Below are 17,973 nucleotides of genomic sequence, written 5' to 3'. Positions count from 1 at the left end.
TCTTTTATTAAAGTTTTGTTCCACTAGCAGGTTTAGCAAAGTTATTTTAGTGGTTTCCTTACTCTATCACAGATTAGAAAAAGAAGATTGGTCCTTTAGAATTACAAATATTGTATCTGGGTTACAGTGTTTTGCCAGTTAGGCAGTTCAGTAGGCTTTGAAAATTTACTTGAGTAAATATAAGAAAAGAACCATGTTGTCATCATGGATTGATGTAAGGAAATTCCAACAGTTAGTAGTCTTTTATATAAGTCAGGAATGAGTGTTGCTTTGGTGAGTATTTTGTATTAAGTGCTGTGATCAAGTTTGGCTTTTTCCAGTAGACATATCAAAAGGTGACAAATGCAGCTACGCTTGGCATAGTTGCTGTGTCCTGATAATTAGAGTTAATATATGTATGGAACATGCATATATTGGGAAGTATAGTGGCATTTTAGTAAGAAATCATAGGCCCATTTTTAGGGATGGTGTTTTGGTTATCTATCATTATGAACAAACTACCTCAAAACTTAAAGGTTTAAAACAATTTTTAATTTGCTTACAATTTTGTGGATTAGGAATTTGCGAAGAGTTTGCTTGGTGGTTTGTCTCTTAACCATGTGGTACTTGCAGGATTGTGTGGATTAGGGGATCCATTCCCAAATGGCTTGTTTGGTGACTTGGAGGTCCTTCGTTCTCTTACCCACCCCCCTTCATCTCTAGTAGCTTATTTTCTAGGATCTCTCTACAGGTCTGTGTCTTCTCAGGATGGTCAGACTTTTTACATAGTAGCTGGCTTTTGAGTGACAGGAAACAGAAGCGACAAGGCTGTTAAGGACTATTCTCAGGGCTAGTGGTCTGCTGGTCAAAGCAATCACAAGATTTACCCAGAGTTAAGAGGTTGGGGAATGGACTCTGCTTCTTGATGGGTGAATGGCAGGGTCACACTAAAGAAGAGCAAAGGTTTTGTTGATATTGTTGATATCGTCTTTGGTAAAGAAAGTCTGCCACTTACCTCTATACTTTCCCTAATCTGTCTACCCCCCCCCCCCCAATACTAAGCTGTCTCTAGCTTTTTGCCTTATAAGCATTAATGATGTCTTAGTGCTTTGTCGAGCTCGGTAAAAAAAATATTGATGTTCCACTATCATTGAAGTGACATAGGGTGCAAAATCATTACTTTGGTGTAGCTTTTTTGTTCTGTTATTTGGTAAGTTCTTTTTGTAAAGTGAAACATAAAGCTACCTCTCAGTACAGTCTGTAATTAGAGAGGTGTCCCTTTTGTACTGTTTATGAGTTTTTAAAGTTACACTAGGCTTTGTTTAATGGGCAAATGTTAAGAATTGTAAGTATTGCTCAGGGCCCAACAAAAAACTTTTTAACTGAAATGAAGTTCTGGAACTTTATTTTAATCCTGAGTTCATACTGTAGCTCCTCATGGTATCTTTTCCCATCACCCACTGGAATAAAGGATTATGTCTCTTATATACAAAGCATTGAATAGTTGTTTAGCAGTAATTATGTAGTTACCACTTAGCCACTCGCTATAGGGAAAACAAAAAAATTGAAAAGAGTGACTCTCTCTGAAGAAGCTTGGTTTCACTGTAGGGGGCTAGGACATTGACAGTGGAAAGTTAAAAAACTGTCCAGTGTATTAATATAAGTGATATCTGAGGTGTTTAGCCTAGTAAAATGAGTAATTAAATGATTAAGCAAATAACTGTAGAAATTCAGAAGATAGAAAAATCAGCCTGGGGGTAGTAATCAGTACGGACCCAGTGCTGAAAGAAGTAGAACTTCAAGTGAGTCCTCTGGGGTATTTAGAATTTAGGACTGTGTGCCTCTAGTGATGACTTCTGGCATTATATCACATCCTAGATGTTTGATAATGTGGAAGGGAGAGGACCTTCAGGAAATGGAAGAAGGCTAATTCCATGCTGTATCTAGCATGAAATATGTTACCCACCATGGTGGTTGTAGCTCTACGGGCTAAGTTGTCTCTGACACCTGAGAACTTGCCTATGATACTATGATACTAGAGATCCTGGTATTCCCCCAGTTAAACAAACACATTTTATCAGGAAGGATATTAAGTGTTGGTTGAAAGTGTTTTATTTGATTAAGGTTTAGTATTTGAGCATATTATTTGGGCATATAGTTATATAGCATATTCTGGACAGGAGTTTGTCTCTTCTTTGGAGCCAGCTCGGTCCCTCAGAGAGGAGGGTAAATGGTGCAGAGAGGGCTGGGCTCTGGTTGCCCCACTCCCACCTCCCCACACACACATCTCAGCTGGGTTCCAGATAAGCTTTCAGTTGGCAAAAAGATTTCATGGTTTAAAAAGTCTTCAAATGATTGCCTTAGAATTAAAAGAACATATCTGGTTGTTGAGGGGCATTTGTGGGAAGTGAAACTTTGAGATCCGATGCTTTTTTGTGACATTTTAAATGCTGGCTGTAGACTAAATTTTAAAGTTGTGGCTAAGATAATTTCGTTATCTTTTGTGGGCAAAACTGTGAGAAAAGGTTTTGATGCTATTTCTAGGCATTTGTTTTCTTCTTGACATATATATAATTAATTTAACAATATTGAGATCTTTTGTCCTCAAATAGGGATAGTAAAATTATATATTATTTTTTTCAATATAAGAGATGAGTTGATTTCCAATTAGAATGTTCTAGTAATTGTATGTGTGTATGTTCTTATTTCCTGTGCAGTTGAGGAAGATTGGGGGTGGGGGCTTTGGAGAAATTTACGATGCCTTGGACATGCTTACCAGGGAAAATGTTGCACTGAAGGTAGAATCAGCTCAACAACCAAAACAAGTTCTGAAAATGGAGGTGGCTGTTTTGAAAAAACTACAAGGTAAGCTGCTTTGTATGATATACCAAACAGTTTATGATTTATTTTTATCTTTCTGAACGTCTTTGCATCCTCTATTAACTGGATAATCAGGTGTCAGCTCAGTATAAACAATGCTTAGTATTTTTCTCTTTGAAATTTTATCACTAGCTAGTAGTAGTAGAAATATTAAATGCTTAGGCTAATTGGACTGTGGGAATTCCTTTTCTTTTTTTTTTTTTTTTTTTTTGGAATTCCTTTTCATAGTGAATAAGGATGAGAGAGTGAATTAGCTGAAACATTCTGCCTTAGAAAGTGTTTTTGTAAGGCAAATGGTAAAAATTTACCTTTTTTTTTTTTTTTAAACCACTAAACATGAATACCTCTGAGTTGTTTTTGCCTGTGTTGTTGGAGGTAAATATGCTTTAATCACGTTAAGGAAACCTTCAAATCACACTGCAGGGTGGATTAAAAATAATAGTATTTGTTATGTGATTTCTTTAACTTCAGTTTCATAGAGTAACTTTTTCTGGCCCTGTTGTCATTTTTGAGACCTGTTTTACTACTTGGGTTCCTGTTTTTTACTACAAGGATAAATAACTTTTTTTTCTGACTTTAACCCAGTGATGTAAAACCCTGAATGCATTGCTAGTTTGTATTCGTCTTTGTTTTTTCAGGTTAATGATATAATCTGATATTACTTATTTTTAAATGTTGTATCTGAATCAAAATTAAATGGGTGATTAGCACATTAAATGATCTTGTTCTTGAACGTTTGATATTGTTATAGGACATTCATTAGTATCTAAAGAAAATTCAATACTAATATAGAGCAAAAGAAGTTGCTGGAATTAGTAGAAATAACTGTAGTTGGTAGAAGTAGCAAGCCCAAAATGCTTTGTAGCCTAGGACCTAGGACCCTGTGTAGTCTCCAGGGTGATTGTACTCTCCTTGTGAATTCCTGGTGTTTGGAATTCTAGTAAACTGGTTTGTATTAAGTTGGTGAAATGTGTATTATGTATTCTGGCAATGTCTGTTCTTTTAATCATTGTCCTTTGCCTAAGCTTTCTCATTACCCAGGTGTTTCTACCAGTTGGCTCATTTGTTTAGAGCCTGATGCTAATAAAATGCTAGATCTGTTTAATAGTTATTTTTAGCCCAAACTTAGGTTTCCCAAAACATGGGAAATTAGGAAGGCAATGGATAGATCAAAACCTATTGTCACTACTAGAAAAAATGTAACTGGAAAAGGAAGAATAGGGGAAAAGATGGCGCTCTCTCTCTCTCTCTCTCTCTTTTTTTTTTTTTTTTTTTTTTTTTAGCCTTTCTCCTTACTCCCTATTTCTTTGGAGCTGTTCTCAGCTCAGTGACACAGAGGCCACAAATAGGTGCAGCTATAGCTACCAGTTCCTGGTTTGCACAGATCCTAGGGGATTAGTTTGACTCTCAGACGATGATCCTAAAAAGGATGTGTCAGCATCAGTGGCCTAGAGCATGCCACTTCACTTTTCTCCTACTTGGCCCTGAGGAGGTGTTCCAGGTGAGGCAGAATACAGCTCCATAGCCCTTTCCATAGGTTCTCTTGCCTGTTTTGGCCACGATTTACCCGGGATTCTATGGGATAAAGGTTGAAGATAACTTTAGTACCTTTTAATGGATGAATTGGAAACCTTAGGATGCTAAGTGTTTCTTTCTATCTTCCATACTATTAACTAAAATGTTTCTCCTACCTGCTTATAACTACATCCTAGTCCTCACAGCTCTTCACATTCCAAAAACAAACAGATTTTTATCTTCTGGTCTGTATTTCTTCTTCTTCTTGCCTTTTTTTTTTTTTTTTGAAGTTTTAATTTTAATTCCAAGCTCTGTATTTCAGTGAGGCAGCCCTTGACTCTTTTGTTGACTTCCTAACTTATACCTTCTGTATATTTAATGCCTTACAATTTATTTTGATTAAGGGTGCTTTAGAATCTAGGCCTTTTTGAGAACATTTTATGGGGTTGACTTAGGTTTGCCTCCTTTTGTATAATGACTTCTTACTCACTGGCCCCAATAAAAAGGCTAAGTGTGTAAGGAGAAGATATATAACCAGAGGTTAACCCTTTAAAGGATTGGTTGGTTTTGAACTAATATACAGGGGCGCCTGGGTGGTGCAGTTGGTTAAGTATCACACTCTTGGTTTCCGCTCAGGTTGTGACCTAAGGGTCATCTCTCTCCCTCTTTCTCTGTCCCTCCCGCTGTGCATGCAAGCTTGCTCGCTCTCTCTCAAATAAATCTTTAAATTGATGTTTTTGATAGGTGATATCAGGATTTGTTTCTTGACAAGATAAAAAAAATATTCTATGGTGAATTTAGCCAGAACCCTAAGTTTTGTTCTTTGTAATAAATCAGTTCCCCTTTTCAAAACTCTCACAGTGTTTTTTCCTGAATACCCTGAGTTCTTAGTTTTCTCTCAGTCTTTCCTGTACTTGCTAAACTTAGATTTCCTCAGCTCATGCATAAATCTGATTACTAGGATGATCCTTTCTCATCGGCTCTGAAAAGTGTGAGGGCTTTAGCATTTTACCTCATCTTTTCTTCTAAATGACCTCCCCTATGGTGCTACCCAGATTACTCTCTTTTCACAACTCTCAGAACCACTCTGGATGTATCTTACTATTCTCTATTGAATCAAGTTTGACTCCTGAATCATACTTGGTTTTTACAAATGTGTTTGAATGTGTTAGTCACTGCTGAAGGAAGCAAACCATTAGAGACTCTTAAATATAGGGAATAAACTGAAGGTTGCTGGAGGGGAGGTGGGGGGATGGAGTAACTGGGTGATGGGCATTAAGGAGGACACATGATGGAATGAGCACTGGGTGTTAAATGCAACTGATGAATCACTAAATTCTACCCCGAAACTAACACTGCACTATATGTTAACTGACTTGAATTTACATGAAATTTAAAAGAAAAAAAAAAAAAAAAACTAAATCATCTGTCTGTAGGCCTGTTAGGTAGTACTTCTACACTTAGTTATTATTCTCTAGAGTATTCCTAGTACATAGAAACACAAAACTTAATAAGCTTTTCTTTTTATTAACATACATCTCCATATAACCATTTATTTGTGTTTCCTCCTTGTCTCCATTTGGACTATACTGTCTTCAGACCTTTGTCTTTCAGTTCATTTGCTTTGAAACTTGGAGCAAAGGGGTAATTGCCTCCCTAGGCTGTTAGATTCTTTTTTATCTTTCTTCTCTCCCATCTTCAGTAAATGTTTTAGGGTGATATCCTGGCTATCTTCACTTCTCCATTTTAATGAACTCTTGAGCTGTATCTCACCACACCCCTCTTTTTTGTCTTTTTAATAAATACAGTTTTATTTGCAGTGCTGGTGTAAGAGTAAAAAAAAAAAAAAAACTTCTGTCTAATGATTTCAAATTGATCACTAGTAATTCTGCAGTACCTGAGGAACCTACCATCAATGCTTTTTAAAAGGATTCTTAACAAAAATTTGATACATAGCTAGAATCCTGCAGCAAGACAGGCAAATCTTAAATTTGCCATTTTCCCTAATTTTTATTATGAAGAACTTTAAATATACACAAAAATAGAAATAATGATACAGAGAACATTCTTTGTACCCAGTACTCAACTTCAGTAAGTTATCAGCACTTGGCCAATCTTATTGCAGCTATGTGCTACTCCTTCAATACTTTTTCCCACCTTGCTGGAGTATTTAAAAAGAAATGCTGAGTGGCTTCTGTGTCCCAGTGCTGTGTCATCACGAAGCCTGTGTGGTCCCTTAGCTGAGATACCTGAGGAAACCCAGACCCAAGACCAGCTGATGAAGGAGAAGGTGGTTGAGACATTCACCTTTCAGGTGGGAATCACTCAGTTGATGTCCCTGGTCATCAGCTCTTTCTACTTGAATAAAGAGATCTTTCTGAGGAAGCTTATTTCAGATTTATCAGATGTTTTGAACAAAATCAGGTATGAAAGCTTGACAGATCCCAGTAAGTTAGATTCTGTTCCAAACAGCCAAGATCTAACCCTCGCTATGGTGGGTAACCTTGGTACTATTGCCAGGTCTGGAACCAAAGTGTTCTTGGAAACTTTGCAGGCTGGTGCATATTTCTGTAATTGGCCAGTTTGGTGCCTGTTTGATTGCTGAGAAAGTGACCATGATCACCAAACGTAATAATGATGAACAGTATGCCTGGGAGTCTTCTGCAGGAGGATCGTTCACAGTTAGGACTGATACAGGTCAACTCGTGGGTCCTGGAACAGAGGTTATCCTGCATCTGAAGGAAGACTGAACTGAGTACTTGGAAGAAAGAAGAGTAAAGATGATTGTGAAGAAACACTCCCAGTTTACTGGCTATATATTACTCTTTTTGTGGAGAAGGAATGTGATAAAGAAGTCAATGATGATGAAGCTGAAGAAAAGGAAGAGGGGGTGCCTGGGTGGCTCATTTGTTTAAGCGTCTGCTTTCGGCAAAGGTCATGATCCCAGGGTCCTGGGATGGAGTCCCGTGTCAGGCTCTCTGCTCAGTGGGGAGTCTGCTTCTTTCTCTGCCTCTGTCCTTCCCCTTGCTCATACTCTCTCTCTCTTAAATAAATGAATAAAATCTTAAAAAAAAAAAAGAAAAGAAAGAGGAAAAAAAGAAAAGGAGTCTAATGACAGACCTGAAATATATGTTGGTTCTGATGAGGTAGAGAAAGAAAGGAAGGTTGGTGATAAGAAAAGAAAAAGATCAAGGAGAAGTACATTGGTCAAGAACTGAACAAGACAAAGACTATTTGGACCAGAAATCCTGATGATATTATTAATGGAGAATATGGATAATTTTATAAGAGCTTGACTGATGAGTGGCAGGATCACTTAGAAGTGAAGCATTTTTCAATTGAAGGGCAGTTGGAATTCAGATCCCTTCTTTTTGTCCCAAGTCGTGCTCCCTTTGTTTTGTTTGAAAACAAAGATAAAGAACAACATCAAGTTGTATGTTCTCAGAGTTTTTTTTTTTTTTTTTAAGATTTTATTTATTTATTTGGCAGAGAGATCACAAGTAGGCAGAGAGGTAGGCAGAGAGAGAGGGAGGCAGGCTCCCTGCTGAGCAGAGAGCCTGATGCGGGGCTCGATCCCAAGACCCTGAGATCATGACCTGAGCCAAAGGCAGCGGCTTAACCCACTGAGCCACCCAGGCACCGCATGTTCTCAGAGTTTTTATCATGGATAACTGCAAGGAGCTAATCCCTAATTTATCTGAATTTCATTAGAGGTGTGGTGTACTCTGAGGATCTTCCTTTAAATATTTCCCATGAGATGTTACAGTAAAGTAGAATTTTATAAAAGTTACAGAATTTGGTCAGAAGATTCTTAGAACTAACTCTTCACTGAACTGACATAAGACAGAACTGCAAAAATTTTATGAGCATTTATTTTCCTTCCCTCCTTCCCTTCCCTTTCTTTTCTTTTCTTTTCTTTTCTTTTCTTTTCTTTTCTTTTTTCTTTCTTAGTAGGTTCTATAGCCAGCATGGAGCCCAGTGTGGGGCTTGAACTCATGACCCTGAGATCAAGACCTGAGCTGAGATCAAGAGTCAAATGTTTAACTGGCTGAGCCACTCAGGTACCTCTATGAGCATTTCTGTAAAATATTAAGCTTGGGGGACACCTGGGTAGCTCAGTCAGTTGAGCCTCTGATTCTTAATTTCAGCTTGGGTCATGATCTCAAGGTCGTGGGATCAAAACTCATATCAGACTCTGTGCTCAGTGGAGTCTGCTTGGGATTCTCTCTCCCTCTGTTCCTCCTCCATCTCCACCCACCAAATAAATAAATAAATTTTAAAAAACCTATTAAGTTTGGAATTACCTGAGGATTTTAAAAATCAGAAGAAGCTTTCAGAGCTGTTAAGATACTACACATCTGTTTCTGGTCATTAGATAGTTTCTCTCAAGAACTATTGTACCAGAGTGAGGGAATACCAGAAGCATATCTTTTACATCACAGGTAAGACCCAGGACCAGGTAGCAAATTTGGCTTTGTGGAATGTCTTTGGAAGCATGGCCTAGAAGTATATATGATCAAGTCTCTTGACAAGTATAGTGTCCAACAGCAGAAGGAATTTGAGGGGAAGACTGTAGTGTCTGTTATCAAATAGGGCTTAGAACTTGCAGAAAATGAAGAAGAGAAAAAAATAGGAAGAGGAAAAAAAGTTTGAAAATCTGCAAAATCATGAAGGATATTTTGAAGAAACAAATAAAAAAGGTGCTCGTGTTGAACTGATTGGTGACATCCTCATACTGTACTGTCACAAGCACATGTGGCTGGATGGCAAATAAGGAAAGAATCATGAAGGCTCAAGCCATAGAGGCAACTCAACCATGGCTACATGGCAGCAAAGAAGCACTTGCAGATAAAACTCTGACCACTCTATGATCGAGAACTCATGGCAGAAGGCAAAATGACAAGAATGACCAGTGGTCATCCTGCTCTATGAAACTGCACTTCTGTCCTCCAGCTTCATTCTGGAACATCCCCAGACATATGCTAACAGGATCTATGGGATGATCAAACTTTGTTTTGGTATCAGTGAAGATGACCCCACTGCTGATGATAGTAATACTGCTGTGACGAGAAGAGATGTCACCCCTCAAGGGAGAGGATGACATGTCATGTGTAGAAGAAGTAGGCTAAGCTCTAAGTTCCATCCCAAGAATTACTTGTATCTATATTCAATACCTTGTCTTCATTCCCTCTGATGATATATTTTTCTTTATTTTTGTTAACATTTTAAAAATCTGCATGACATGACAGTATCTGCTTAAGGGGAAGATAAGGTTTCTTTCTCTTATGATACGCTGATACTTAGGAACTAAAGCCCAGCCAGTTTTTCTTTTCTGGTTTCATGTGAGCTTATTTAACAGGACAAGTTAACATTTGTTGTAAGGTGTACATAACCTAATGTTAACCTAATATAAACTATGTGGGCTAAAGTGTTTAGCTATCAAGCGGATTCCCTAGTGAGACCAAATTTTTTTGTCACTGAAGTGACTGAGCTACACTTTGATGTTTAAAAGAAAAATATTGGTTAAAACAACTTCACCTTCTAGGATCTACTTTTAAAATCTTATATCCCCTGTAGTTACCAACTGTGTACACCAGGCCTCTAGAAACTAGTATGTTAAAGTGAACCAACTTGATGGGAGTTATTACATAATAGGGTTTGTTTTCTGAAGAGCATTGTTTGGAGTAGCCAATTAAAAGCCCACTTAGGTGTGTTGTGAAGCTGTTCAGAACAGCAAGTTTTATAAGTGGAAATGTAGTACTCAAGTCATATTCTGCTTTAAAAGGTTGTAACAGATATGAATGAATTTAAGAAAGAAATGGTAGACATTATATCATGTATAAATACTTCAGTATGTATCTCTACTTAATAGATAAGGGCTCCTTTTTTTAATGAAAATATTCTTTATTTCATAGAGTTATGAATTACCAGCCAGTTAGGGAGTCTATAGGGTTGGAGTAGGGGGTATTTGGAGATACATCAAAATTTGACAGATACTACTTTGCCTGCGAATGAGTGCTTTATTGATGATCAGTGATTTTGTAAAACCATTAAATTTCATCTATGGGAGCCTAGAAAGTCTTAGCCACTTACCCTTCAAAAAAGAAAAAAAAAAAAAAAAGGAATGCTGTGAGGATATATTAGAAGTAGTTTATTTTAAACATTAGGAACATTTGGGATATCTATATAACTGGAAAAGTGAAATAATAAGTCTGTGGAAACCCCTCAGGTGGCCAGTTTTAATAATGGGTTAGAGAATTCATTGGAGAGGAAGCCCATGTTCACAGTTTTGCTTTTTTTTTTTTTTTTAAACTAATACACTTTACTTTTGTAGAACTGTTTTAGGTTTACAGAAAAATTGAACAGAAAATATAGAGTTCCCATAGGACCCCTCCCCACCTATAATTTCCCCTGTTACTAAATGCTGTGTTAGTGGGATATGTTTGTTATAATTGGTGAAGCCAATATTGATACATTATTATTAACTAAAGTCTATAATTTATAGTAAGGTACTCCTTTTTTAAAAATAACATAAGCACAGTAGTTTTAAACACCTAACAAAATTATTTCTCAGTATCATCTAAAATCTAGCCAGTGTTTAATTTCTCCCATTGTCTTAAAAATATCCTATTGTTCTGTCTTTGAGGCATGTTGAGACCTTGTCAGCGTTGATGGTGGGGGAGGGAAGTAACTGTTGAGTGAGGAGGACTTGTGGGGGGCATGCTTTGGCTATTGACTGTAGCATTGTCCAGTGGGAAGTAGCAGAAGTACAATATATAGAGAAACATAACTTGTGGTTGATAAAAAAAAGTGACAACTGAGGACCATCTCCACCACCTTCTGCCCATGTGAACCTACTTAGCTCAAATTCCCAAGGGTAATATGGGAACATTAACAACACACAAATTATAGGTTGGTTGTGAGAATGAAGTGGTAAAAGTCAAGTGTTTAGCACAATGCCCTCAATAAATGTTAGATTGATTGAAAGCAGTATCCTGTTGTTGACTTGTTCAAATCAAGATTCACATACACTGCATTTGGTTGACATATCTCTTAAGTCTCTTAGTCTTTGAGAGTTCCACAGTTCCTCCGTCATCCTCCTACTCCCCCTCCCCCCAACTTTTTTTTTGGCGTTGCCGTTTATTTGTTGAAGAAATGAAGTTCTTAGTTTGATAGAAGAGTCCAATTCTGGATTTGGCTAATTGCATACTTGGGGTATCTTTTAACATGTTTCTCGAGCCTCTGTTTTTCCTGTGAACTGGTAGTAGATGCAGAGCCTTGATGAGATTCATGTTGTTGTTACTGTTCTTATTTTTGGCAAGAGTACATGGTCTAGATCTATTGTTTCCATATGGTTGGCAAAATTGTGATTTTTATGATTCTTTTTCTGAATCAAATTTCTGAACTGGAATTATTCTACCAAGTAGAACTTTATTTCATCAGCTGTTTGTTTCCCCCGAAGTATAGTCACTACAAGAAGGGCAGGATAAAGGCTTGATTTTTCTTCCCTCTTATTTACCAATTCTCAGAAAAATGAGTTTTGTGCCATATGACCAATGAGTTTGTTTTTGTTTTTGTTTTCAATATTTTATGTATTTTATTTCAACTCATTGTGGTGATTGTTATTTTGATGCTCAAATTTTCATGACTTTGGCTAGTGGAAGCCCTTTCAAGTGGACTGCTGTGTCCTTCTAACTCCAGAGTTCTTTGATACCATCTTTCTTTTCTGGCACAGTCCATATTTCAGACTTTCCTTGAATTTTCCCTGTGCCATTGTTGGAATCAGGAACTCTCTTTCTCCAAGAAGCCCTGTTTCCTTTCATTGAGAAATAATTGAAACCAGAGTATGGGCACTAGGGTATTAATTGTTATTGGGCGAACACATTTCTCTCAGTAGGTTTTAATTACTAGATTTTGTCTGTTTTATCCTTATGTGCACTTTTCAATGTGTTTGAATTTTTTTTTAAATTTTATTTATTTGTTTGACAGTTTACAAGTAGGCAGAGAGGCAGGCAGAGAGAGAGAGGAGGAAGCAGGCTCCCCACTGAGCAGGGACCCTGATGCGGGGCTCGATCCCAGGACTCCGGGACCGTGACCTGAGCTGAAGGCAGAGGCTTTAACCCACTGAGCCACCCAGGTGCCCCTGAATTGTTTATTTTTAAAAATACACTTGTGTTCTCTTTTAAATTGCAAGCCACTTAAAGAATTACATACACTTAAATTTGATATTTGTATCATGCTCAGTGGCAAAATGATAGCACAAAGTAGTAAAGAATATAATAAGGGGTAAGGGTCTATTCCTAACCTTTTAGTCCCAGAGTTCAACTGCTATGCTCTCCCACGAAAGGAATTATCAGAGATCTTCTGCACCCTTTGATGGAACAGATGAACCTTGATGAGGGTAAGCACTTTGGAGGAACTTTCATAGACAGCAGTCTGTGGATAGACCAGTAGTCTAATCCAAAATGACATACGTCTCCCATTCTTATGACTGGGAGAGGGAGTAGTTGTACTTTGCAGCAGTAGCTAGAGACTTCAAGCAGAAAGGCAGAAGAGTTGTAGTCACTTTTTTTTTTTTTTTAATAAGATTTTATTTCTTTGACAGAGCATAAACAGGGGGAGGGGGAGAGGGAGAAGCAGGCTCCGCATTGAGCAGGGAGCTCAATCCCACTGGGATCATGACCTGAACTGAAGGTAGACAGTTAACTGAGCCACCTAGGAGCCCATGCAGTTGCTCTTCTGTACTAATGACACTTTTCGCCCCAATCCTCCGCTTGTGCTCTGTAGTCTTTCTTTAGCCTTTTATATACCTATCATCTGTCCTTTTGTTTATTTCAACTTGTACACTTTTTTTCCCTGAAGTAATTTTTTGCTTGCCCTGGTTAAAGTTCATCTGTTCCATCAAAGATGTGTTAGGAGATCTCTGAGAACTTTATCTGTTCAGTGTGTTTATTTTAACATTCTCTACTTGGAAGATTTCACATTATCTGCCAGCTTGGGGATTTGTCTATTGATTACTCTGGATTTAGGAAAATGACATTTAGGAAGTTGAATATGTCTAGGTTATCTTAAGGAGCAGAGATCCATTTCCTTGAGAGTATAATATATATGTGTGTGTCTTTGTATACACATATACACATATATTTATATGTGCTTTATAAGCACAGCAAAAGTCTGGAATCATACAGAGCTCAAGAAGCAGTGAGGATAGTTAAGTTTAGGAATTGGCATTAGGGGGACCAGGAAAGAAGAAAAAATCTTTTAATGTTTCCCTTTATGTCCTTCAGTGCTTAAGAAATTGAAAAGAGTAACACAAACATTTCTTTTATAGTGAAAATGTAGTATAATTTCATAGTGAAAAAAACGTAGTATAATGATGATATCTTCAAAATCGGTTCTTACTCTTCCATCTTCTGTTTAAATTTCTCAGTGCTTGAAAATACGTAGTAAATTAGTGAAATGCAGTATAATGTAATGTAATAAAAAAGCTGTTCTGTGTTGTGAACTTTATAAATGGTGAGTAATATTTGTAGGGAAATCTGTAGTAGTGTTTGAGTGCTAACTTTACACTGGAAGATGGATTACTGAATGCTAGGCTTATTCATACTTGTTCTAGTGTATCTAGTTCATGTGTAAGACCTCCCTCTATTTTTTTAAACCCTTTTTAAGAGTGTAAATATTCACAGTAAAAGGTTTAAAAATGAGAGAAGAATAAAGTGAAAAGTAAGTTTGCTCTCTCTTAGCCCCCAACTTCCTCCTAAACTAACCACTGTTACTGGTTTCTTGTGTTTTTTTTTCCAGAAACATTCAATACATATTTTGAATTTTACATCTATATATCTATTTTTACACACACATAAATAATCATGTGATGTATATCCTATATATATAAATCATATGGAATCATAATCATGTATAAAATCATATGATTACATATGATATATAATGACTGTGTGCATGCATGTCTACGTGAAACAACCCTCTCACCCATAACCCTCAACAACATGTGCAACCATAATATATATGTATTTTTCTGCAACTTGATGTGACCCCCTAACATTCAGACAGTAAGACTCATATTTTACATATCTTTATGTTCTGTAGCAGGAGCGATTGTTCAAACATACTGATTGGATCATGTCACTCTCAACATTTGCTAAAACATTTAAAGGCCTTCGTTTTCTCAGGTAAAGTCCAGCCACCTTAACCTGGCATGCAAGATCTTGAACTGATTCCTGCCTGCTTCCCTAGCCTCTTTACCAGAAACTGTTGGCTTACACTTGGAGTGTTGGTCATCCTGAACTTTTTTCAATTTCTTAAACAGTTTAAGGCCTCTCATCTGAATTCTGCTTCCTGTGTCTCATACTACTTTTTCTTCTTCTTTTAAAAAATTTGTAACAGTCCTAGTATTTATAAAAGTCCACAGATAAAATAGGATTTAAAGAAATAAAACAAATACAGTTAAAAACTTCACTTTTCCTAAGCATATAATACCCAAAAGAATATATGCTTAAAAAAAATGTGATTCTACTGGCTTCCTTGTTCCCTTTTCCACAGTAAGGTTAATACAGGATTTGCTTATCTTTACTTTTTAACTTCTTGTAATCAAAGTTCTATAAATAGTTTCAATAATCAGTTCGACAAAGTGTGTTATGAAAAACAGTAGTCCAGGTTCTGGTTCCAGATAAGATGGAGTAAGCACACTTCACCCTGTCTCTCCCACTGAATGCAGCTATAAAACCTGGACAGAATGCTTGGAGTGGCTATTTGAGGACTCTGAAAAATAAATAGTAGGAGGCAGATTGGGGAAGAAGACCAGAATTCAAAGTACCACTGAACCGGCGGTGAGTTTACCATTTTTTTTCTTCCGGTATGCCCCAGCCTGAACTTAATGTATCCTGAAACTTAGAAGTGAGCATTATTAATACGGACAGAAAAAGCACCAGGAGAAGCCCTCTGGTTCTGACTCAAGGAGCCGAAGGGATCTCTTTCCCACATCCTCCTCCTCCTCCTCCTCCTCCTTCTTCTTCTTCTTCTTCTTCTTCTTCTTTTTTCCCTTTTCTTCATTTTCTTGCACCCCAGGCCTCAAGCAGTCCTTGGCAGAAGCTGCAGTGGCCTCAATGGGGGCAGGCAGGAGCCTAAATCTCAGAGGGAGGGGAGACTTCCTCCCAGATTGGAGGAGCTTTGGTATCAAGAGAGTGCAGCAAATCCCATTGTTTTCTTCTCCCTCTGCTCTTCTTTTGCTTAGCCCTGATGTGGGCACAGTCATGGGAAGTACATGGCAGAGTGGGGTGAATGAAGTCCCAGCTTTCTGCTGGAAAGGTGGAAAAGGGGAGCCCCAGGGAACCAAAAGATTGCAAGAGAATGAGGAGCTTAGAAAGCTGACTACTTAAAGTTGGTGATGGACTCATGAGCTGACTCCCAAGCTGACATGTATGAGTCTGATTCCTAATCAGCATACAGAAACATCAAGGACTGAATTATGGGATAGACCACACCTAACGCCCAAACTGGACACTGCATGGTACAGTTATGAAACTGTATGTATGACTGCAGAGGGTTTGCAAACTGAATTGTAATTGGAAATACAACCCACAGAAGGCTGGTCAGAACTTGAAATGTGAACCCAATGGGTCAAATCAATTACTGGCTAAAACAAGCACATCAGCATTCCCAGTGGGGCTTAAATAAGATTCAGAGTATCATAACATAATATCCAAATGTCCAGAATACAATCTAGAATTACTCAGCTTAAAAAGAACCAGAAAGGGGCGCCTGGGTGGCTCAGTGGGTTAAAGCCTCTGCCTTTGGCTCAGGTCATGATCCCGGGATCCTGGGATCGAGCCCCGCATCGGGCTCTCTGCTTGGCGGAGAGCCTGCTTCCTCCTCTCTCTCTCCCTGCCTCTCTGCCTACTTGTGATTTCTCTCTATCAAATAAATAAATAAAATCTTAAAAAAAAAAAAAAAGGAACCAGAAAAATTGAACTTACATGGGAAAAGACAGTGAACAGATGGTGATGCCAAGATCACACATATGTTAAAATTATCTGAAAAGTAGTTTTAAAATCAGCTATTATGACCATGTTCAAGGATTGAACGGGAAGATGGAAAGTCTCAGCAAAGAAATAGAAGATATGAAGAAATAAATGGAGATTTTAGAACTAGGAAATACAATGATGGAAATTAAAATTCATTAAAAGGGGTCAACAGCAGAGTAGACATGACAATGAAAGAGTCTGCACTTAAAAATGGGTCAACAGAAGTGATCCAATTTGAATAACAGGGAAAAGGTTAAAAATAAAGAAATATACAGCTTCAGGGACCTATGAAACTATGATAAGGTCTTACATTTGTGTCATCGGAAACCCAGAATGAGAAGATAATGAATGTGATCCATCAAAAATACTTGAAGAAATAATGGTACAAAGATTAAAAAGGAAGAAATAAAACTGCCCCTATTTGCAGATGGCGTAATCATCTATGTAGAAAATCCCAAGCAATCCACAAAGAAATTCCTAGAGTCAATGAGTTTAGCAAATGCTTCATGGTCAGCTCACAAAAAACAATCATATTTCTATATACTAGTGATACAACAATTGAAAACTGAATTAAAGATATTTATAGTAGCTTCCCCAAAGTGAAACTCTTAGGTATAAATTCAACAAAATATATATAAGATCTCTATGCTGAGAATTATAGAACCCTGATTTAAAAAAAAAATCAAAGGATATTTAAGTAAATGGAGAAAAATGTATTTATGAATTTGAAGAATCACAATAGTAAAGATGTTGATTTTCCCCAAATTGATCTATAGATTTAATGCAGTACTAATAAAAACAATCCCAACAGCACCGTTTCTGGTTTTAAACTGATTCTAAAATTTCTTTACAAAGGTAAAGGGCCTAGAATAGCCAAAACCATTTTTTAAAAAAGATTTTATTTATTTGAGAGAGAGGGAGAGGGTGAGGGAGAGGGGCAGAGAGAAAAGGAGAAGTGGACTCTCTGCTGAGCAGGGAGTCCAATGTGAGGCTCAGTCCCAGGACCCTGGGATCATGACCTGAGTTGAAGGCAGATGCTTAAAGGATGGAGCTACCCAGGCCTCCCAAAACTATTCTAAAAAAGAAAAATGTTGGAAAAAATCAAGCTACATGATTTTAAAACAGGATGAAGCTATCATCATGAAGACTGTGGTATCGGCAAAGCGAAAGGCATGTAGAGCAATGAGATAGAATAGAGATCACATAAATAGGCGCACACAACCATGGCCAGTAATTTTTTACAAAGTGACAAAGTGGAAAAAAGAAAAATCTTTTCAATAAGTGGTCCTGGAACAATTGGATATCCACATACAAATATAATGAACATTGACCTAAACTACACAATATATGAAAATGAACTTTAAATGTACCACACATCTAAATTTGAGATATAGAAATGTAAGGCTTTTAGAAGAAGGAGAAAATCTTCATAACCTGGGTGTAGATAAGAAGTTCTTCCGCATTACACCAAAAGCATGATTCATAAAAGAAGAAATTGATGAATTGGACTTCATCAAATTAAAACCATCGCTTGCAAAGACACTGTTAAAAGAATTAAAAG

The 17,973-nt window shown here is 37.4% G+C and overlaps 1 protein-coding gene and 1 pseudogene across 1 annotated transcript in view; both read left to right on the top strand.

The window, feature by feature from the left end:
- Nucleotides 1–17,973, top strand: part of LOC111140331 (tau tubulin kinase 2) — a 161,157-nt gene that overhangs the window by 45,445 nt on the left and 97,739 nt on the right. The window contains exon 3 of the mRNA XM_022492616.1: nucleotides 2,697–2,844. Within this exon, the coding sequence (XP_022348324.1) occupies nucleotides 2,697–2,844 (148 nt within the window). The remainder of the gene's footprint in view (nucleotides 1–2,696; nucleotides 2,845–17,973) is intronic.
- On the top strand, nucleotides 4,274–9,503 carry LOC111140715 (annotated as a pseudogene).

Source organism: Enhydra lutris, unplaced genomic scaffold (genome assembly GCF_002288905.1).
Source record: "Enhydra lutris kenyoni isolate GAN:26980312 unplaced genomic scaffold, ASM228890v2 scaffoldscaffold4, whole genome shotgun sequence".
Taxonomy (NCBI): domain Eukaryota; kingdom Metazoa; phylum Chordata; class Mammalia; order Carnivora; family Mustelidae; genus Enhydra; species Enhydra lutris.
The sequence above is the reverse complement of the archived record's forward strand: the minus strand, read 5'-3'. Positions and strand labels throughout refer to the sequence as shown.